Source organism: Gossypium hirsutum, chromosome A01 (genome assembly GCF_007990345.1).
Source record: "Gossypium hirsutum isolate 1008001.06 chromosome A01, Gossypium_hirsutum_v2.1, whole genome shotgun sequence".
Lineage (NCBI taxonomy): Eukaryota > Viridiplantae > Streptophyta > Magnoliopsida > Malvales > Malvaceae > Gossypium > Gossypium hirsutum.
The window spans coordinates 114908572-114931364 of record NC_053424.1 but is presented as its reverse complement, the minus strand read 5'-3'; the positions used below and the strand labels follow the sequence as shown (position 1 = coordinate 114931364).

General features: G+C 33.4%; 4 protein-coding genes across 6 annotated transcripts; 2 read left to right on the top strand and 2 right to left on the bottom strand.

Annotated features, from left to right (window-relative positions):
* Window positions 1–2869: 2869 nt before the first annotated feature.
* On the bottom strand, window positions 2870–6824 carry LOC121229628 (5-formyltetrahydrofolate cyclo-ligase-like protein COG0212). The gene is made up of 6 exons (XM_041114345.1): window positions 6342–6824; window positions 6146–6236; window positions 5340–5566; window positions 4526–4601; window positions 3558–3683; window positions 2870–3219 (listed from the first exon to the last, which is right to left on the bottom strand). Exons 1-6 carry the CDS (start codon window positions 6777–6779, stop codon window positions 3062–3064), a joined length of 1116 nt encoding a protein of 371 aa, XP_040970279.1. The 5' UTR covers window positions 6780–6824; the 3' UTR covers window positions 2870–3061.
* A 2020-nt stretch (window positions 6825–8844) lies between these two features.
* LOC107920920 (uncharacterized) lies at window positions 8845–10634 on the top strand. Its single transcript, XM_016850751.2, has 3 exons — window positions 8845–9348; window positions 9469–9616; window positions 9919–10634. Exons 1-3 carry the CDS (start codon window positions 8962–8964, stop codon window positions 10152–10154), a joined length of 771 nt encoding a protein of 256 aa, XP_016706240.2. The 5' UTR covers window positions 8845–8961; the 3' UTR covers window positions 10155–10634.
* On the bottom strand, window positions 10565–12644 carry LOC121229624 (cytochrome P450 98A2). The gene is made up of 3 exons (XM_041114336.1): window positions 12072–12644; window positions 11464–11861; window positions 10565–11382 (listed from the first exon to the last, which is right to left on the bottom strand). The coding sequence occupies exons 1-3, from the start codon at window positions 12553–12555 to the stop codon at window positions 10738–10740; spliced, it is 1527 nt and encodes a 508-aa protein (XP_040970270.1). The 5' UTR covers window positions 12556–12644; the 3' UTR covers window positions 10565–10737.
* Window positions 12645–17059: 4415 nt separating this feature from the next.
* Window positions 17060–20906, top strand: LOC107922230 (transcription factor MYBC1). Of its 3 annotated transcripts, none has more exons than XM_041114332.1 (3): window positions 17063–17234; window positions 17361–18403; window positions 20558–20906. In XM_041114332.1, exon 2 carries the CDS (start codon window positions 17453–17455, stop codon window positions 18389–18391), a length of 939 nt encoding a protein of 312 aa, XP_040970266.1. In that variant the 5' UTR covers window positions 17063–17234; window positions 17361–17452; the 3' UTR covers window positions 18392–18403; window positions 20558–20906. The 3 variants fall into 3 exon arrangements, with proteins under 3 accessions (XP_016707635.1, XP_040970266.1, XP_040970268.1); XM_041114334.1 differs by lacking the exon at window positions 20558–20906 and adding an exon at window positions 18682–19175; XM_016852146.2 differs by lacking the exon at window positions 20558–20906 and having other exon boundaries at window positions 17060–17234; window positions 17361–19175.
* Window positions 20907–22793: the final 1887 nt, after the last annotated feature.

Here is a 22793-nt window from a genome sequence, read left to right as displayed (position 1 = left end):
TGCATGTGATTTACTATAAAGTCTCTTATGCACCTTCTCTTCATCAAGCTGGTAGCTAGCAAAAGGCTTTTTTCCCTTTTCAACTTAATTTTCATAGCTCGAAAATGTATTTATTGATGTGACATCATTTAAGGTTTGTTTATTGCATACGCAATCAATTTTATTTTTTTAATATAAAAATAATTCGATTTATTTTTAAAATATGTATAATTGAATTAAAACTAATATTTCATATGTATACACCAAATCGAAATTCAATCCTTATATTAGACATTGAATCAAAATTTATGTGTAATTTTATGATTTTTTTTAGGTAGTAAATTTACGCCATACATTCTTCTTTTCTTTTCTGGAACTCATACCCTTTTTCATCTTCTTTGCTTGTTCTTCAGTTATCTCCAGCCACTGTCAATGTTCATTTTTCGTCATCCATATCTTGATCATGTCGAGATCGTGTCCCCTTTCTTTTTAAATTTTTTTTGGCGTGTCCCATAGATACTTAAGGTCTGTCAGAGATTGGGGGAGAAGCCGAAAATTTTGTAGGGAGGAGCCAAAATTATATTGTAATTTTTACGATAATAAAAATGTAATTTCACTATTTTAATAGTTTATATTTTTATAAATTTTAAAAGATTAAATTAAAATTTTATCATTTTTAGAGAGATAAAGTACAATTTTATCTTTATTAATTTAAAATTTTAAAGAATTTAAATAAATAAAAAATTAATTTTAGGGGAGTCAAGGCCCTACCAATCCCTAACTATACACTAGTTAGAAGAGTGTCCAACACCGAAATGAGGGGAATACCGCGGTGGCCGTGCTTCCTAGTTTGGCATATATTCATTGATAGAAACATTATAAGATTGAATTGTTTCAATTGGATTTTGTACAAGTGTACTTCGCATGGAAGAGTTGTGCTCGCAGAAGCTAGTGTTACAGGTTGAAGTTTTCTTGTTTATCTTAAATTGAGCATTAGATGTAGGTGTCTTTTTTGCTTGTCACAAAGGTGAATAAATGAAATTCTACTGTTTTTAAACCCAAATAATATAATTATTTATTTAAATAATATATAATTTTTTACCGAAATAATATAGATTCGATTTAGGATCCTAAATCTTCAGTTCAAATATCGATTTGGGATGAAAACAAGATCAATTATCATATTCTGACCGTGAATAAAAAAATTAGCACATTAAAAGCCCAAACCGTACACTGACCTGACAATTTGGGAACCTAATACTCAGCCATCAGTCAACAGTGACGATAATAACGGTTACGCAATACCAACCCCCACTCATCCCATTAAATCCCACTCTCATACACCACCTATATAACCCCTAAACCCCCCTTCTCCACCTCACATCCCTACCCCAATTCCCCCACTTCCAAACAAGAGGCAAAAGAAAAGAAAAACCCTCTAACCCTAAGTACATTAACAATATATGCAAATTTTGAAAGATAATGGAAAATAGGCTAATTTTTCTGATATTTAGGGAATAAGCCGATTTTAGAGAGAGAAATAGAAAACGCATCTTGCAGGAAACATTGCGCTTTCTGCTGATGTGTCTAAAAACGCATTCTACAAAATTCGTTTTCTTTAATAATTTAATACATTAGGTTATTTGATTAGATGGTTAAATGTTAGTGGTTTTGTCCTTGAGTATTAAACCTAATTTCACTTTCTACTCACATTTGTGTATTAGAACTAATTTTAGTTTTATAATATTAGAATTTACTGTATCCACGATGTAGATGAAAAAACAATAATAGAATTCTAGCATATTTAACAATGTCGACTTGAAACCCATAAACCCATGACAATGTCGACTTCATGCTACAACGCCTCACACTCCTCCTTGGTGTATGGGTTTGTAATTTCTGAGGACACGCACATGCCCATAAACGATGTTTGTGGATGTTTGCTTGGAGCTATTCCTTCGCCCGTAAAATTGTATGGAAAGTTCATCTTATATACATGACTGGATGAATTTCTTGAAGTATTACGGGAGGAGGCGTTGAATCTAAACGTTCAAAATGCCATCGGAGCACTTATACTGAAGCTCATTGGATCCAATGAAAATGGAAAATATGCATAAATTCAACAAGCGAAATAGAGGGGGGTTGACTGAAGATGGTTCCATCAGGACTGGATTCAAAGTTGGGATAATTGGAATTTGTTGGTGGTGAATGGGTTTGATAGCCAAGGCAACTTCAAAGCCTCAGTTGAATATATGAACCAGTTCACTGAAAACGGAAAACCGTTTTTATTGAATGAAGCAGTTATCCCATTCCAGTCGGGGCATGGTCATCTAAGGCGGGTTGTGCGCCCATCTTCAGCTTCGCAGCCCCAACAGTCAACAAATGCACTTAATGTAGACGATTATTCGATGTCATTTCGCCCAACCTTAGCAGACCCAACATTGGAGTCAACAATCATAGGTGAGCAATTACCACCCGAAGATGTCAGACTCCAGATTTCCAGGTCAGTTTGAGGGGGGTTCTAGTAATCCGGTGCAACCACAGATGGAGTAACCACCAACGCTTGGGACACAGATAAGAGGGCTTGATGATCCTCGTACGTGGTTTGGGTTGGATGCAAGTTTAGCACATGATCCAGCAGTACATTTGCCAACGGCGTATACTATGGCGTTGCAACCTGATATATCTTAGATACATTTCATGCACGTGTTTATGGAGTCATTGTTTGGTCTTGACTACAACCTCTCTCCAACTCCACAGCCGTTAAGAGTAGCAGTTGCCAGTTTATGTACGGCCATCTACTACTGGATCATTCAGTCGAGTTCCTGGTTTTCTTATCAATTGACAACCGGGTTGCTCGCGGAGATTGATAAGAATATTTACCACCATATACACTCTTAATGCTGATTTCCATATGCAACAGAAAACAGTATTTGACTTATGTGCTAATAACAACATTCATTGTATTGAGTCATTCAAAGTCTAGACAACAAAAATTTTCTATTTTCCAAAAAGAAAAAAGAAGATTCAAGAAGCCAATCTCGGTAACTTTTTGTTATTCTTCATTTACCATCTTCGGTATTTAAGAACGCCGGCGCCTTCTTTGAGCATTCGGGGGTAATTTCTCAGATGGACCACAGGGGAGCTTCTGCCCAGTCTCCTGTTCGATTCTGCTTTTGAGCTCTCTTAGTATCCGAATTTGCCCCAGCTTTTCCGGAGACAATTTATCCCAGTAAATGCCTGCAAAGAGAAGAATGGTTACATCCTAATCCTATTCCTATGACTGATGGTCATGGATGACTTGTGCATCAAGAAAGGTATTCTTCTTAAATTCAAGTTGGCAAAGCAGTAGAAGAAGCAAAATTACATTCATTAATGTAGTAATGGAATATAAGATGTATTTATCATAAGTGAATATCCAACCATAGAGGACCGTTCCATTTTTGTACTTGCAGTAACCAATGACTTTCAGGCCAAAAATGTAAGCTAGAGGATGTTAAATTTATCCCCCGGGAAATAAATAATGGGGGTCGTAAAGACCTGAAATAAAAAATTAAAACAAGAGAGTTTTCACCAACCTTGAGGCTTTGGGATTGTTCTGTTGGTGAAAATAACTTGAGTAGGAGTACAAATGATGTCAACAGGGACATCATGGACCAACAGTTTCTCAACTGGAATATCATCTACGATCTGACAGTCATGCACTGTAACAAAAGACAGAATCCAATTAATGAGGTCGGAAAATTGTTAGACAACATCTAACAAATATATTAATGATGAAAACAGTTTCAAGAACAGAGGAATTATGGCTGATAACCACACTGCATTCTTCATTTTTCTGCTGTAGCAGTTGGACAAAATCCCCATGACAAGGAGCTTTACTACTTTATACTAACCAAAGCTACATTTCACAAATTATAACAGATATCGTCACCATTCAGTGTGTCTAGAAAATCCCATAATCTAAAAGTTAGTCTATAATAATTTATGGTGAAGTGATAGAAGCAAAAGTCAGAAAAACGCTAAACAATTATGCTTCGTTTGGATACTAGTGTAACAACACGAGGAAAAAGCTTATTTAATACACACATGTTAATATAGTTAGACATAAAATAAAGAATAATTAGTATAAATTTAAACTTGAAATTGGAAGGTCGAGTAAAATTCTTATAAAAAATATGGCCTCTTCAAAATAAGTGAAAACTTCTCCTTCTCTTTGCTAAAGTAACTCATAACAGTGGCAAAATATTACCAATTGAAATTAGTTTATTGCTAACTTATGTACTAAAACTTTCAATAAATTTTGAGTGCCAAAGGGTAGAAAATATTTCTAAACGTTCAAATTATTATTATGTGGTTTGGGAATGTAAAGACCCACGACAAAAATAGAGATATTTGAGGTGTGGTCTAAAACATTTGCAATAGACTCCTGGCTTGCTGTTGCAAGTTCAACTTTTTACATTTTTGTATAAACCATAGCCAGTTTAAATGGAAAGGTATCTTTGTTAAAATTTCATCTTTAGTGAAAGATAGGTGACTGTTGTACCTGAGGTAACCACCAGAGTTGAATCATCAATGGCACCCATATACCGCAGCAGGCCATATTCGAGTTCAGCAAATCCCTGTCGCCAAGTCCCAAATTTCTCTTAAAATAAGAAAAAATCATATGGCTTCTGAAAATCAAACATCTCAAACTCAGTACACCATACAACAAAAAATCATATGGCTTCTGAAAATCAAACATCTCAAACTCAGTATACCATACAACAAAACCAGAAATATCAATTCTAGACTGAAAATGTTTCCACCTATTTATACACTAAAAGATTAGACCGAATTTCCAACACACAGGCACACACACACACGGAGAAAGGTTTCCTTGATCTTCTGAGTTTCTTAGTTAGTAAATTGTAGAGTTCAATTAGTTATAGCAGTTTGTACAGAAATACACTAAAGAAGTCCTCTTAGTAAGTTAATGGAGATAAGTTTTCGGTCATACAACGGTACCGTGCTAATGAAATGTCGAAAAACAAGATAACAGGAAAATGTTGGTCAATGTGTTCAACTTGTGGATAAATAAATTGCATTATAAGCAGCCAAGAAAATAAGCAACACATGTCAGTTTCTGCAAGTCATTAGTGCTCAAAAGTTAAAACTGATCGGAATGGTTCATTTATCCACTGATTACTGACTATCAGATGAGATAACAAGAGGACAATATGGGCTGAAATTAGTAATTTGTACTCTTCAATGAGGTTGAAGACAAAATTATATGTTCTAGACCTGATTTTCCACCATCATCAACCATAGAATTACAGGATGACCAAAAAGTAATGCAGCAAGATAGAATGAATCCTTACCTCTCCCTTGCCGAGTCGAGCCCCAGTCGTTGGATCTACAGCAACTGAACCAATGACAATTACATCAACCTTGATCTTTTCATCCAATCCAATTGGCCTTCCATACTTTGCAACCCCTACAGAAGTGCATGCCTCGTTGATGGTACTAGGAGTCAACATAGAGGACTCAAGTATTGAAAAGAAACCGGTTCTCAAGCGAGGTTGCGGAGTAAGCAACTTCTTGCCATCTGTACATATAAAGAGTTCATATATTACACCAAAAGTATAGCTACTCCGGTACCAGAACAGATGTGTTATAAACGTCATTAAGAGAACAAGGATTGATTTCAAATTATTAAAATCCAAGAATATACACCCAAATAAAACTCTCTTGTATGATATCCTCAACAGTTACCTAGCAAATCAATGAAAAACATCACCACACCAGTTAGGCAAAATCACTACCACACACACCACTAACACGCAATTCTTGTGGCTCGATCTCACAACGGGGGTATGGGTGAATCCCCTTGGCCAATGGGCCAAATACCGGGGTTCAATAACACTTCCCGTTACTGCAACTGTTAGAAGCATTTCATAGATCAACTGAAGACAAAAAAATATGATTTATATTTACAAATATCAAAAGCACATTCTTAAAGCTACAGAATTTGCAGGATAATAACAAAATGAGGCATATTAGAATTCAGAATTACATGGAAAGACAGCCTGATCAAAATGAAAGTACTTAAAAAATTTGAAGGGAACGCATTCATACAATCGGTATAGGCATCATAAACCAAACTGATTAATTGAATAAAACTAACCAGAAAGAGTGAGAAACCTGACTTGCTTTTGTGGCGAATCCGGGTTTACCTTCACACAGTTAGCCATCACAAATGCTTCCAGCTCACTCAACTGCGCAACAACAACAAAAATAAAGGGTTTTCTTCTTTCTTTCTTTTTTCTTTCTTCTCGAAACCCAGAAAACTCAATAGATTAAAAGGTTAATGACTTTTATACTTTTTTGGCAGCAGATGAGGCACCGACGAAGTTTGGGATCCGATGATGAACGGGTCTTGGGTTCTGTGCAATATTCTGCGCCTCCATTAAATCCCAAATCCTTTTACGAATGACCCATTTCCAAGCTTTGGGATCAGCTTCGGCTTCTGCAGTCGTTTCCGTCATTGTTTTGGAAATCTGGGCCATTGATTCTCGAGCCTTTGCGTCCAGTCTCAACCTCTCAGCTTCAAATGCTGATTCGTCGAACTCCTTAGCATCAGAAGTAGAATTTTTCCTGCTTTGGAGCCTGAAATTGAATGACGTGAAATGACGGCTAAGTTTTTGATTGGCAAAAAGGTAGCATTTGTGATTGTAGGTAAATGGACTTGATAATCGGATCATATACGAGTCCATGGAATGGAATTTCGGGTAATAATGAAGCAATTCAGGTGCATGCATGTGTAATTTTTTACTTGAAGTGATAAAGGTAGGATTGAACGGCTCAGATTCGATCTGATTAATCAACATCCTAAGAAGTTAATATTTAAAATTAATTAATTTAAATGAAATAAATTTTGTTGCATTCAAAATAATTTATAGGGTAAATATATATTTTCGTACCTGAACTTGGTTTCAGGGTTCAAATTGGTACTTAAAGTTTTTTTTTTCCAATTATGTACTTAAACACGGATTCAACGTTTAATTTAATACCTAAAGTTTATATTGATCTATTTTAATACTTGAACTTGACTTCTTGGTTTAAGTTGATACTTGAACTTAGCTTTCTGATTCAATTTGGTGCTTAGTTATTTGAACCGATTTGAATTATAAAACCAAATTTAGGTATCTAATTGAACTAAAAAAACCTTTAAAGTACCAATTTAAACCTTGAAGTCAAGTTCAAATACCAAAATATCCCATCGGCAACTTGAAGCAATACGAGGATGTATTTATTATTATTTTGTAGGTTAAAATATGCCCTAAAAATATCCATACATTTAGAATTTAGTCTCTCTACTTTTCTATTTTAAGGAATTTAGTCCCTCAACTTTTCAAATTTAAAAATTCAGGTCTAATTGTTAATACCGTCAAAATCTTCTTTTTTTTGTTAAATTTAAGTTCATTACAATGTCATGTTACATAGTTTACCAAGTGAATTTTTTAATTTTAAAATGTCACATCAACAAATTTAGTAGAAAAATTTAGCTGAAGTTATCAATTGGACTTGAATTTTGAAATATGAAAAGTAAGGAGACTAAATTTCTAGAAATAAAAGTAGAAGGACTAAACTTCAAATATGCAAAGAGTACAGAAACTTGAAACATATTTTAACCTTTTCTTATAAAGATATTTTATAAAGATATTTAAGTAGATATTTTTTATAAAGATATTTTTAAAGAAATTTATACATAAAAAAATTTAAATATTTTAAAAATATATTTATGTGAAACTCTGGTTTAAGCAAAATTTGAAAGAGAAATTATAGATGAGTAGAAATTTTATCACATGGATATACGTATCAAAATTATGTATTTAAAATATATGGGTGTGATTATAAGTAACATATAAGAAATGTTACTTTAGTTGAAAGGACAGAGTTAAGAGAGCATATATTTAGTATTTTGGGTTCAAATCTCATTGTAAGCATAAATTTCTTTTTCTAGATTTTGTATAAAAAGATAGAAATACTTTAAATTAATATTTATTACTTTGTTAAAATAAAGGTATTTTAATAATTTAATATAGATGGTATAGATATTTAAAGTTACAAGTATAATAATAAGTATAATCATAGTAGACTTGATCATGGGTTGGGTCAGACTAGATTGATACAAAATTTTAGTTGCTCAAACTCGGCTTAAATAAAAAATGTTAAACTCGAGTCTAACCTCACCTGTTCGTATTAAAATTTTTTATATTATTTTTTATAAATTTTTTTTTAAAAATAATACATCAAATACATTAAAAATATTAAAAATGAATATTTCTAAACAAATTGAAAATATATTTAAAAACCTTTATATTTAAGTAACACTAATATAGTTGGAATTTAACAAGTAAATGTCTCTAAAATAGTAACAAAATTAATAATAAAATAGGAGTTATACAATATCCACACAATAGCAACAAAATGGTAGCAAAATAGTAGTAGGAAAATTTCTTTTAGCTAGATTTGGGTCGGGCTGGGTCAGGTCTAGTCCCAAAAAGATCTTACCCAAGGCTCGTTTAATTAAGAAAACGACCTTATTTTTTATCCAAACTCATTTTTCGAGTCTATATTTTTGCTTAAAGCTTTCTGTTTTTCGGGCGAATCAAATCTAGACGGATGACTCAACCTAAATCACAATCATAATTAGAAACAATATTTTTGAATAACTTTAATTAAAATAAATCATTATAAACTATAATTCTATATATTTAAATTTATATCCGAATATAATATATTTGAAATTATTTTTAAAAAAAAATCTAGTTTGAGCTAATCCTTATTAAGGAACAAATCCAAGTCTTATTCCGACCTGTATTATTACATAAAAGATTGACTACCACCCACCACCACACAAACAAAACAAAATCTAAAGAGGCAAGAGGCCAAGGCCACAAAGGAAAGGGCTTTCGTCTCCTATTTTCTCCTGGAGAGATGGTTCTTGCTTTCAAACCGCCATTGACATACTTCTCCCCATTTTCTTCGCCTCATCTACCTCCACGCTCAGCTCCTTCTTGGCTCCTCCATCACTCTAACTCTACCTATAACCCCAACACTTGTCTTTCTCCACTTCCAATCCATGCACATTCCAAGTGGCCTACCAACACACACTCCTTCGCCATCTGGTATCGCTACTCCAGCAGTGAAGAAGAAGACGACAACCATAGCTTTGACGAGGCAGTTTCCCTTTTCAACCAAAGGGAATACTATAAGTGCCATGACTTGCTTGAAGCCTTATGGAACAAAGCCGAGGATCCCACTAGAACTCTCATTCATGGTATTCTACAATGTGCTGTTGGATTCCACCACCTTTTTAACCAGGTTGTAACCCAAATTTCACATTATTATAATCATCATCATCATCATGTCTTTATCTTAATTTTAACATCTACCAGTGTGTGAGGGAGCTATGATGGGAACTTGTTATATATATATATGCAGAACCATAAAGGAGCTATGATGGAGTTAGGTGAGGGGCTGTGTAAACTTAGAAAGATGGATTTCGACAGTGGACCTTTCTATGACTTTGAACAAGACATTTCTGCTGTTCTCAACTTCATTTACAATACTCAAATTGAGTTGGCTGCCTGTGAGTTTTTTTATTTATGTAGTCAGAAATTTGAAATTTCAATCTTGACGTAAACCGTAATTATTAATCCATTAATTAAATTCTTAGTGAATAATATATAAGAATAACAAATTGAAATGGTGTTAGGTATGGTAATATGTTTGTCACATTAAATTTCGAAAATAACAGAACTTAATGAATTTAAAGTTATCGTTTAATGAGGTCCGAAATTTTAAATTTCGAAAAGTAAAAAGACTAAAATTTGAGACGTGTGATAATCTTTTGATACAATGATATACTAATTATAACATTTGGCTAACCAGGTGGTGATGATATATGTGTGACAATGGAACAATCAGAGAGGTCATACCTTCTCCTCGGAGCCTATGCTGCCGGCCAGCACCTTTATCACCTAGAAATGGATTCTGATCAAGTTGTGTATATTGTATTTTGCCCTCAAAGACCTAATGGATCTGCTGCTCATACTTCAGCTTTATCTCCAAAAGTGAGGCTTCCAATTCTGAAAGCTGCTGAGGACCATCTTTTGTTCTGTGAATAAAGTCATTGCAGGCATCCATCTTTTGTACATGGTATATATTGTGAATAATCGGTAAAAGTACCATGGAGGCTTCTGTATTAGAATTCAAATTGCATTTTGCCACCACTTACTCAAAAAATAGGTAAATTTATCCTTATATATTAGATCAAAGAGCAGATGAGTTCTTTCTATTAACAATAGAAATGGATGAAATGCTTAACAGAAGGACCAATTTGATCTTTGATCTAATGTATAAGGATTAATGTGCTTATTTTTTAGGTAGAGAAGACACAATACAATTCAACTCATAGTATAAAGATTTTCATGGTACTTTTACTTGAATAATCCAATCTATTCCTTCCAAAAGATTATGCATTATTAAAGACCCTTATAATGTGTTTGGTGAAAAAGAAGCTTTTTCATTACGGATGTATATAAATTTGTTTATTGATAATATGCCATATACAAACTATATAAATTTGTCAATGAAATTAAAGTTCATATAGTAACGAGAAATTTTATCTGGTCCTTTCTTCTTCCGAACAATCACAGGTAAGATTTATCACTTAAAGACATAATAAAAGTATAAAACAGATAAAACTTATTACATATTCACAGCAATGCGTTTGTAAAGATGAGAAGGCAACCTGGGAGTTGCCATTGCCTGCAATGGAGTCCTCATGTAAGCAACCAAACCAGGATTTTCAAGCATGTCAATTTCCTCATCCTTCATTGCCTCAGGTGGTGTCCAACAAAAATGGTGTAATAAATGACCCAACATGGATGTTACCAGATTGGTCCCAAGTTGTGCACCGGGGCATACCCTTCTCCCCGCACCGAACGGAAGTAAACGAAAATCATGGCCTTTCATATCCACGTCCTCTTCAAGGAATCGTTCTGGTCGGAACGATTCAGGGTCTTTCCACACAACCGGATCATGAGCTATTGCCCATACGTTAACATGCACGTTTGATCCCTTCGGGATGTCGTAGCCACCGATTTTGACGTTAGCATTCGCACGGTGGGGTAGCATTAATGGTGTTGGGGGATGTAACCTTAGTGCTTCCTTGGCTACACTTTGAAGGTAAGGGAGATTCGAGAAATCAGTTTCGGACATCACGCTTTCGGATCCTATAACACGATCTAGCTCCTCTTGTGCCTTTTGTTGTACTCTTGGGTTTCTAATTAGTTCGGCCATTGCCCATTCTGCTGAGATTGCTGTTGTATCCATGCCTGCTGTGATCATGTCCTGCAGATTCGATTCAATTCAATTCATTAGTGTAACAACTTATAATTAGGCTTACCTTAGCTTACGTTTCAACATGCTTACCCAAAGTAGTCCAATAATTGTATCTTCACTAAGGTCATACTTGTCTTGCAATGTAAGCAAGGCATCAACGAAATGCTGCTTGGTATCACCGCTTTTTTGGCGAGCAACGGTGTGTTCCTCCATTATAGCTCTGGTGAGACGATCTCTCCGTGCCCCGTGCTTGGCGAATGCTTCTTCTTCCAATGGAAACATCCAACGTAGCCATGGAATGTGTTCAGCCATGGCTAGGGATGCACCCAGCTTAAGTCCATTAGCCACAATGGCTTTGAATTCGTGGCCTTGCTCATCCATTATGTCCTCATGGTTCACAAAACGCTTCCCAAATGCTAGTCTCGTTATGTTGTTGAATGCTACTGCTCCCAAGTATTTCCTTACCACCAAACTCCTTCCCTTGTTTTCTGTATAGCAGGAGATTAATATTGATTATATATTCTGTTAATACAAGAGTTAGCCATTGATCTCATTTTAGCTTTTAGAAGGCTAATAACTTCATACATAAAACTAAGTAAAATGGGTGATTCTTAGAAATACATTATACTCCCGACATTATTATTGTTATATTGTAATTCAGAAAAACAAATGAAGAAAGGTTAAGAAGAAGAGGATACCAGGATTGGAGCAGTGCAGGAAGATGGATTCAACCATAGCAGTAACCTTATCTTCTCTAATAGGTCTCAAAGCTTCCAGCCGCTTAGGAGAGAAAAGCTCCAGCGTACAAACTTTCCTTACCTTAACATAATGAGGTCCGTAATCAGCCCAAATAAGGTCTTTTCCATCTCTGCTAAACTTTTCTGCTGATCTAGTCCTGTGCCTATCAGCTAGCTGTTGATCACACTCTTTTAAAACTTCCCTTGCCAGCTCCGTATTCGACACGATCACGTTCAATGTTGAACCAAACCATACTGAAATTATCGGACCATAGGCCCGTGCCCATTCTGCATAGCACCGGAACCTAACCGGTTTTATGTCGTAAAGGTTCCCAACCACCGGCCACCGTCGTGGACCTGGTGGGAGCTTGAACTTTAGCCGTTGGTACAGCTTGTACGCTAAGATGATGGCGATGGTTGAGATGGCAAGTATAAAAGGACTCATTTTTTAATTTTTATATTTAACTTGGATCGAACAATGGTCGGGAGGAGGTCATTATATAGTAGAGGAGGGAGTTGGTGAGTTGATTTTTCGAAGTTTTGTGACGAGAGATGATACAGTAACATGCACATTTGAGATGGATGGTGAGAAGGGCCAATGGTAATAGGACACGTCAGAAAGATAGGGAGTGGGATTCCGGTGGATAATGTTATGCAAGTATTGATTGGAGTGGTTGGTGAGGTGAGAAATTGGAAGAAAATGGGAGGCAGGAGTCAATGGTTGGTGACATGGTGGTGGGCTCTCCTAATCCTTAGCCCATGGTATTTACATAACATAATAATTGGTAAAAAGATCGTTCTGATCCTTTTCGATTTTAATATTTAACAAATTCGTCATTCTTAAAAAACTCGAAGAAATTAAATCCTTATTAACTTTGAAATATTAATTACGCATTATACATATATGGGTGAGTATTTAGTATATTAATAATGTACTTTTTAATTACACAAGTAAAGTTGTAAATTTGTCAAGTATCTAATTTCTTTTATATATATTTAAAAATATATATTATCATACCCTATATAAATTTGTCATCAACCCAACTCTGTTGATGAAATTTTTAAATTTTGTCACTAAATATTTTCCACATATATATAATTATTGAGCTCTTTTTGAATTTTTAAATTTTTATATTTTTTTTCAGGATTAGGATCAAATTGACAGAATATATAAATATCGAGGGCTTAATTTGTTATTATATCAATCAAAATTATGTACAATTAATGAAAGATATTAATTTTCATAATTAATTGCCCTTAGATGTTTACTTTCAAAATTATCATAAATTAAATTACTCCGATTTTTTTTAAAAAGATCAATTTTCTCAATATTGAAATTAAAAAATATCAAATAAATGTTTTTACCCATAATAGTTAAGTTGTAGCAGTTCCTTTCTATTAAAGTTAAAATCTCCAAACAACAATCCAAGGGGCACTAGAGTAGAGCTTCTAAAGTGGTATGTGTTTGGTGCAACAAGAAATATATATTACTAACATCTTTATAATAAAGTTAAGAGTTAGAATAATATATTTTCTCCCAAATATTTTTTAATTTTTTTTAAAAAGGGAAAGAACGAGTGTGTGGAAACGTATTATCCTCTTATATAAGAGTTGAAAAAGGATTATGAATAGTTTTAAGTATTGTATAAAAAAGAACAGATATGATAAGAATTTATAACGAGATTAAAGTTTAAAAAAAAAGGAAAAGAAATCTTTGCTTCAATTTCTCTTACCCAATGCTCAATTCGAGACTTGGGTAATATTCGGTATGATGAAAAGTAATAAATTTTTGGAGATTTTAATCTGTTGGAAATTGATTCCAATATTTGGTATGTCAAATTTCCTCGTGATAAAATGTGAAAAAGTTATTTTCCCGTGTAGATTGGAAAATTACAAAAATATCAAGACAAAAGTAACCTTATTTTATATTAGTTTAGGGTATTAATCTATTAATAAACATAAGGATCAAAGAATAAGAATAAGCAGCTATTGGCTCTTTCCTCTTACTTAATTTTCTCTTACTTCAAAAGGTTTTTCGAAAGTAATTCTTTTACTTGATTTTATTTTTTATATGTATATTTAATCATTTGTATATTATATCGTTTACATATTATACTTATTTTCTTTTCTTTTCTTTTTCTCTTTCTTTTTCGTTATATTAATTAAAATTCAATTTTGTTATAGAATTTATAAATCTTTACGAGCAAAAGGGAAAAAAAATTAAGGTTTAGGTTTAGCTCTAAAATTGATTTCATCATAACCTTAATTTTTTTATCAATTTTTAAGGGACCTAAGCAGAGGTGAAGCTAGGGGGGCTAGCAAGGGCCCCGACCCCCTTAAAATGTAAAATTGTTATTTAGGCCCTTAAATTTTTTTAAAAAATTTAAAATAGTGAAGTTATAATTGCATTTTGGCCCCTTAAAATTATAAAAAGTTGATTTAATCCTATACAAATTATAAAGATATTGACTATAGAAAATTAAAATTTCATCCGGCCCCCCTTAAAAATTTGTTCTGACTTCGCTCCTGGGTCTAGGAAAATTTTTCTCCAACTTTTAAGGAACCTAAAATCTCATTTTATTGTTTTGCCTAAGGCCCCAATAATATCAAAAACGGGCTTATTTTTTATGGTTTATTCTACTTTTTATCAACTTGAAGATGAACTGCATGATAAACTTTATAGTGGACTTCATTGGAGGCTTATGATGGTTTTTATTGTACGGGATGGATGAGGGAGTATTAAGCAATGATGTTTAAATTGGACCAAATTGATTGGTCGGGTTGATATAAATTAAGATATTAGTTTGGAGAATGATTTTGAACTAGTTAGATTAGAAATCGATATGAATCAATAGAATCAATTAAAAAATTAGTTAACTTAGCAGTTGAACTATTTTTTCCTTTCTAAATTTTAATAAAATTTTAATCAAATCGATCGAATCAACGAACCAATGACTTGACCGGTTCAATCACCGATATAATTCTAAAAACACTGATATTTAGAAAGGATAAGGGGATGGTTATTCTCACATATATAATTGGAGTAAGTCAAAATTTATATAATTTATGTTGACAATTTTTAGATCCAGAAACGTGTTGGGTTTTATATTTGTGTCACCTGAAAATTATCTATGGCTCATCTATAATGTTCAATTGTGCATAATCAAATCACAAAAGATCTACTCAAAGTCTTTTAATGTAATCAAAGTTCTCTTGTTTAAGGAGATTGGATCATGTTTGACTTTGGAATATATTGAAGATCTCGGTCTTTATCTTAGTTTTTACTAGAATAACTATTTTTTTTTTGTGTGTGGCTACTTATATATAATTGTCTTGAACTAGATAGAAAACAACCAAGAGAGCACTTATCTTTGCTCATATAAGAAGCTTTATTCTAGTGCATTTTGTAAGTAAACTCAAGTGAATCACTTGCTTTACAATGAAGCTTTTAGAGAGAAAGTCTTAATGGAAAGTGATCTATATTAAAGAATATATGTGAGGCCGTTACATAGTGAATCTGTTGAACTTAAATTGTTGCTTGTATTTGTTAAAGTATAATGAATACTCTCTAAATAAAATCCGATAGACATAGAAGTAATCTGAACTACGTAACCAAATTTTCTTTGTTCATCTAAGTTCTTACCTCACTTGCAAGCTATGTGCCTCTCTCCCAATAGATAATGGGAGAAATGTGTGTTTGATGCATGAATCTTCAATCATTGTAAGTTATTTACAATTCCTTCTTATTATATTTGTATTTTTTTATATAATGCTTAAAATTATCCATAATCCCTTTCCAACTCTTAAATAGGAGGATAATGCGATTCAACGCACTTAAAACCATGTCTTCTTGCATTGACAATAATACTCTTGCCAATCAAGATAAAACTCAATCAACTAAGAAAAATATATAGTAATGATTTTATATATATATATATTAAAAAGTAAAAACTATTCCCATTTTCTTAAAAAGGTTATCGTATGTAAATTATTATTTTTTCCAAAAATGTAATTTTAATTCCTATAACAGGATGATGGGTGTGCTAATTTTTACTAATAAATAAATAAGATCTCACATCTTAGAGAGCTGAATCAATAAATCATCATTACTTTATAATTTTTTGTTTTAGTCATTTAATTTTAATAAATTACAATTGGATCACCTAATTATTGGGTGTGTTTTTTTTGTCACCTAGCTGTTAAATAACTAACTGAAGGATTTTTAATCGACATAATAAAAAATTTAGCTATTATTATTTTTAGATTTTTTTTATTTTAGTCCCGATTCTAAAAAGTTGGTCCTCAATATTTATACATTGCATCAATTTAGTCGTGATTCTAAAAAATAAAAAAATTATAATTATAATAAATATAAATATAAATAATTAAAATAATTCATTAAAAAAATTTAAAATTTGATATACTCATTCCAAGCCCTAATGGAAATTGTTCAAATTTATAATAGAAGAAGGAGGAGGAGTAGGAGGAGGAGGAAGATGAAATTATCAACATTCAAATCCCTTTGTTAGTTGCTTTCACCAAAAAAATAAAAATAAAAATCTCTTTCTTAGTTCAAACTATTCATCCTTATTACAAAAAGGGAAAGTTCAATTTAAGCAGAAAATGATGGCCTAATAATTGAATAGTTTCCTCTATATATCATTGCATGCACTAAAATTCACTTTATTTATACCAAATTGACACTTTAAGAGTTTAACTTTTTTTTTAAAATTGGGATTAATTTGATATAATTTATAAATATCGAAGCTAAATTTATTATTATACCAATTAAAAACGGCCCTATAGGTGACAAAAGAACAGTGATCCAATTATAAGATTTTAAAGTTGGGTGATGAAAATGGAAAGATAGGTATAATTAAGTGAGAAGGGTGCAGTTTATCCTTTTATTATTTTTTATATATTTTAAAAATGGAAATAAAAAAAGGAATATGAAAAAATAAAAAAGGAAAGGAATTTTAAGAAAAGCATGAGAAACAGTAGGCATTGATAAAAGCTGAAAAGAAAGAAAACAAAGATCCACCTCGAACCTCCCTCCACTCTCTGTCTTTCGCTCTCAACCCTCGACCAAACCCCAATCTTCTTCTTCTTCCTTTGCTTGGCTACGTGAGTATTGCTTTCCTTAGTCTTGTTATTGTTTTTTATTTTAATTAGGCAATTGTGGTTTTAGCATTTCATAAATCCATAAATATGTAAGTTCTGAATTTTGTGATTGTTTGATTGTTGGTGCAGTGAGCAGAATTAGGAGGTTTTGATTTGTTGGTCTGAGCTTGGGTTTGGGTTAATTACTACAATTGTTTTAAAATTATAATTTGTGAATAATTATGAGGGAAGAGGATTCGAATTGGTTCTCTAGATGGGAGGAAGAGCTGCCATCTCCGGATGAGCTTATGCCTCTTTCCCAATCCCTAATTACTCCTGATCTTGCTATGGCCTTCGACATTCGTAACCCCAATCATCACCATGCTCAACAGCAACAGTCCTCAGTACAGCCTGCTCCTCCTCCACCTTCCGCCGCTGTCCAGCCTTCTTCTCAACCTACCTTAGCTGAATTCGCCGCTGATTCTGGGGACTTGGGATCCGGGGCTGCTGGGGATGAGCCAGCACGGACTCTCAAGCGGCCTCGTCTCGTGTGGACCCCACAGCTTCACAAGAGATTTGTTGACGCTGTGGCTCATTTGGGGATCAAGAACGCTGTCCCCAAGACTATAATGCAGTTGATGAGTGTTGATGGTTTGACAAGAGAGAACGTTGCTAGTCATTTGCAGAAGTATCGCCTTTATTTGAAGAGAATGCAAGGTTTATCTGGTGGTAGTGGAGGTGGTGCCAATGGTGGATCTGGGGGTGCCGGATTAGGTGCCTCGGCTGATCCAGCCACAGACCATTTGTTTGCAAGCTCACCTGTTCCACCACACTTTCTTCATCCAGGTAGGGGTAATTCAGAGCATTTCTTACCATTCGTGCCAGTGCCAGCACTGCAGCATCACCATCATCACCAGCAACAGCAGATAGTGGCGGCTGCAGTAGGACATCCCCATTTGCAGTCTCAGTATCATAGGCCACAAATGGGGCACTATGGGTCATCTCCGAATAGCCAATTTGAGCATCCCTTCTTAGGCAGGCAGACGCAGCAACCAATGCATAGGATCGGAGGGACACCCATGCATAATCAAGCTCCCAGTAGTTATGTGGAAGATTTGGAATCGGCCAATGGGAATGGTGGAAGGAAGGTTCTTACATTGTTTCCTACTGGGGATGATTGATTCAAAACTTTGGTAATCATTGACACCCCATTTTCATCATTCAACATTTCTGCTCTATTTTTAATTAGCCCTTTTCTTCAAGTTTCATCATGTAGAGTCTTGGTTAGTAGTTATTTCTCTTTCTGGCTTTTTTTTAAGTGATCCTGAGGGGGTGCTGGTAATTGGAAATGAAATTCAATTTCTGAGTTTCATCTTGAGCTTGTAGGTAGTATACTTAGTGTGTTTCTTTTACTACACTCTGTTGTGTCACTGTTGCAGTGTCAGTTCTTTTGTAATTGTCAGTTGTGCAGACTTCACGGCTGCAATTAAGTTGCCAGTGGCATTCTGTGTCCTCAGTCAGCTTCTGGTGATGGATATTAATCGTGATGTTTCTCTAAGTGACAATATGTTCTTAGGCTTATCATCTTGCAATTACATCAGTGTGCTGGTATCAAGTTAATATGGTTTTCTTTGTGGCAATGGTTACTGGGAAATATCTCAGTTTACTTAAAATTTATAGACTGCATGCTTGGGAGGTCATTCAGCCAATAAGGTGGTTTTTGAGGCTACATGACTAAATTTTGAGCTTGAGGTGGGGAAAAGAAGACATAATGTTGACAATCTTAGTTGGTGGTTCTGTTTGTTACATTCGGTATTGAGGTTCTCGAGCTTCCTATATTCTCTTCTGTGTTAATGATTTCTTCTTCTTATTTCAGTGTTATGTAGAGGTAAGTTGTACTTGTTGTACATTGAATGACTCCATAGAAGATTTTGGACCTATGATATGAAGGGCGACTTTCAGATATCTCTGACTTTCTTTTTTCTTCTCACTTTTCTTTTCATTTTTTTTTTTCTGGCTTTTGTTACTTTTTCCATGTTAAGTCTTATTCCCATACACATTAGCTGCTAAAATTTCACAGCATCGGCAACTTTTTCTTGTATTGTTGAATTACATAAATCTGTTCTGCTAAGTAGAACACTCGGCATTTCTGATCAAAGAATGATGTAGAATTTGTTGGCATGCTGCTTCAACATACCATCTTTGGTCTTATTTTCGGTCATTTGTGGCTGAAATCTTAAATCTAACAAACAAGAAGGCAGTCGATGAAATTCTAATCAGTTCTCATTTGTTGTAAAGCAAACTAGAGAAAGAATTTTGGTGCCAATGTTTGTTGCATTGAAAGTGAAGCATCTTTGTGATCTGAGTGCATAAGCCATGTTCATTGAGCCATTTTGTTACTCTTTCTCTGCACCATATCATTGTTTAAATTTTGGGGCTTGTTCATTTTTAGGCCAACTGTGCTTTCATTTCTGTAATAAATAGGATATTTATCTGGTACTAGTGACATTTTGGAATTCTGACTATAGGCAATTATTTATGCAACTAAGCAGAGCATTAGACTGTATACATCCCCTTCATAATTTCTTTAAAATTTCAAAACTGGAGAGAGATTTTCAATAATGGATTCTATAAATCAGCTTCCTTGTGGTCACAGTACCTACATGTAATCTCTAAATTGATTAGAGTAGTCACCTAAGTTGTTGATCACATTAAAAGTTAGCCTTGAGATTGATCATGATTGTTTACTCTAGTCTTTTGAGTGGTGGCAGTGGTATAATTTGTTATGCGCATTCTAATTGCACTTGTGATCTGATTCTAATACATTGCTAGATTCTTATAGGTAGGGTGACTTTGATCAGTGTTTTCTTTTAATAAACTAGATAAGTAGGGGATTTAGTATTGCAAATGGCTTGGAATTGGATGACTGTTTGCCACTGCCATATTATACCTGATGTAGGTAACTTGGATAAATTCTGAGTGAAACTTTTATATTCTGGTGTACTTTTCTGTTTGATTATTAACTCTACTAACTGCAGCAGAGTAGAGTGGTCGATAACATTTGGGGCTAGTTTTACCGGAGGTTAGGATTCCTAGAAGAAGCATTTTTTCCTTTTCTTGGTTCTAATTTCCTTTCCGTTTCATTTCCTTGCCACATTAGTATTCTGTTGCTGTTAAAACAGACAACAAAATTGGATGTTTTGGCTAAGAAATGTTGCCCCTGATTGTAATACCCGTAGGGGTTATTTGTTTAATCCACAAAAGTAACTCATAGATTAAAGATGGTATGAATATTTTTATGCTTAATCAAACTTTAGCACATTAAGAGACTCATGGCTTCTTTCTAGGTTCATGACTAGGAACATGGCAAGTTTACCAGCATCTCATTCACTCTCTCAATGGGTGAAATGGTGCATCCTGCCGAGTGCTAAGGACATAAATACCATTGGAGAACGCATGAAACAGAGTAATGATAATCTCAGGGTTGAACTAGTATGCAAATAACCAGACATTTTATCTTTGCTTGGAATAGTGGATAATGTAGGGCATTCCAGGTTCTTCTGAAGTCGGTGTGTTAAATTTAAATTGATATTTGTCATTTTGGGAAAGCGTGTTGTTCATGGATGCAAAATATTATCTGGCGAAGAATAAAATTGATGAGCAATAGAATCTAGAGCTTAGCTCAATTGCTTTGTACGGGTGATATTCAGTAAGTTTGGTGTTTGAATTATAGTATTTTCAATTCCATTCCCTCCCATACTTGGGATTCGAATCAAGTTAATTCATGCCTCACCCTTTGACAGTAGCAGTGGATCATAAAGGATGAATGCTGAGAAATTCTATTAGACTTTCTGAGCTGAGAAAGTGTCATTAAATCGTGGTTAAAATTATAAAAGTTGAGGTTCTAAGAACTTTGATATATTAAGTCATGTGTAGGTTGTCCCACACATAAATCCTTTTGTGTGTAAACTTTATTTAGATTTATTCCGGTTTAGGCATATATTATTTGTGATTTTACTTGTAAATTAAAAAATAATTTGACAACCTAAAAGTTATGTTTTGCAATACAGGGGTTGCCCTTTAAATTATTATGATGAGTAAGGGTGTATTTGATTGAATAATAAAGATAATGGAGTTTATCTTGTTGGTATAGAAGCAAAGAATTGCAATAGATTTACTTGAAGAAAATGAAAGATAATAGAAGAAATATAAAAGATGAAAACAATCAAATATATGATGCATGAAGATAAAAGGATGTACCATATTTAGTCATTTTTAAAATATTTTTGGATTCGATACATCCATATTTTTATACCTTTCAAATATATATTATATTGAATTCTAATTAATTCGTTCATTATATATGTATTTATCCAATTTTAAATTCATGTACCCAAGAGTATAAAAGAATTCATATCATTTTAACTGTAGGTATCAATGACATCAATACCATATCCCTCTAAAATGTCCATTTAGATAGTATTTGAGAAAGTACCGATACTTCTTAAATGGGTTCAATATATGCAGCTTGCATACATTTCTAAGTTGATCTCTATTTTTAATATGTGTTTGATGTTTGTGGTAGGAATTCCTAAAGTAAAACAAATTAACTTGAAAGAAAACACGCAAAATTTGGAGAAAGTTATTCTTCAAAAAAAAAAAAGCCATATATCACACTATTACTTCTTTCTCGCAAAAGGTACTGAGCTTGGACCAAGTTTAGGGGTGGTGTAAGAAATGAAAGTGGATAATCAGGAGGCTTAAAGAAAGATGTTTGAGGAAATGTCGAGAAGAGTTGAGGAGGAAGGGGTGGTGGTGGAGGAAAAGATGAGAGAGGAAGAGATGGTTGTAGAGAAGGGAAAGAATGCGACAGTGGAGGTCGAGAAGAGAATTTTGAATAATTTATTTATTTTTATCAAAAAATAAATTTGTTTTTTTTATTTTAATTTTTATAGAATTAAAGACTGATAGGATGCATAAAGTTGAGGGTTAATTTGTTAAATTTTTTTAGAATTAATATTAAATTGATAGAATCTGTAAATATAGAATGACTAAATTAATTATTATGCCAATAAAAAGTTATATTAATACTTCATTAATGATTTAACGGGGGAGTGATTAAAATATTAATTGTTGATAAAATTAGTGACTAAAATATAATTTTTTTTAGACCTCAATAACCAAAACAAAAATAAATTAATAATCGAGTAAATACTAATATAGTTTACCCTAAAATAAATTGTTTTCTTTATGACCACTAAACTTATTTGTTTAGTATTTAACACTTTTTTATTAATGTTTATTTCAAAATATATCTAATGATTAAAAATAAATAAAGATATTTTTAAATTTAAAAATGAATTTGAATAAAGTTTATATTTTAAAAGCTTGTATCAAACTTCTAAATTTAGATTAATATTTTTACTTATTAATGAGTTTTGTTGATGTAAGTGTCAAACATGGGAGGAGACAAAAAAGAAAAGGTGGTGTATAAGGAAAGTTGGTTTACTTAAATAGGCGGAGAGAGAAAGACGGATAGAAGAGATTGAGTGTTGCGTAATGCTTAAGATTGTTAAAAGGCTA

Coding starts and splice junctions, on each gene's coding strand:
- LOC107920920 (XM_016850751.2), top strand. CDS start 8,962: ATGGTTCTTGCTTTCAAACCGCCATTGACATACTTCTCCCCATTTTCT. Junction 9,349..9,468: donor TCCACCACCTTTTTAACCAG/GTTGTAACCCAA, acceptor ATATATATGCAG/AACCATAAAGGAGCTATGAT. Junction 9,617..9,918: donor TCAAATTGAGTTGGCTGCCT/GTGAGTTTTTTT, acceptor TTGGCTAACCAG/GTGGTGATGATATATGTGTG.
- LOC121229628 (XM_041114345.1), bottom strand. CDS start 6,779: ATGCATGCACCTGAATTGCTTCATTATTACCCGAAATTCCATTCCATG. Junction 6,237..6,341: donor CCTCATCTGCTGCCAAAAAA/GTATAAAAGTCA, acceptor GTTGTTGCGCAG/TTGAGTGAGCTGGAAGCATT. Junction 4,602..5,339: donor CTCGACTCGGCAAGGGAGAG/GTAAGGATTCAT, acceptor ACTTGGCGACAG/GGATTTGCTGAACTCGAATA.
- LOC107922230 (XM_041114332.1), top strand. CDS start 17,453: ATGAGGGAAGAGGATTCGAATTGGTTCTCTAGATGGGAGGAAGAGCTG.
- LOC121229624 (XM_041114336.1), bottom strand. CDS start 12,555: ATGAGTCCTTTTATACTTGCCATCTCAACCATCGCCATCATCTTAGCG. Junction 11,862..12,071: donor CCTGCACTGCTCCAATCCTG/GTATCCTCTTCT, acceptor CCTGCTATACAG/AAAACAAGGGAAGGAGTTTG. Junction 11,383..11,463: donor CAATTATTGGACTACTTTGG/GTAAGCATGTTG, acceptor TCGAATCTGCAG/GACATGATCACAGCAGGCAT.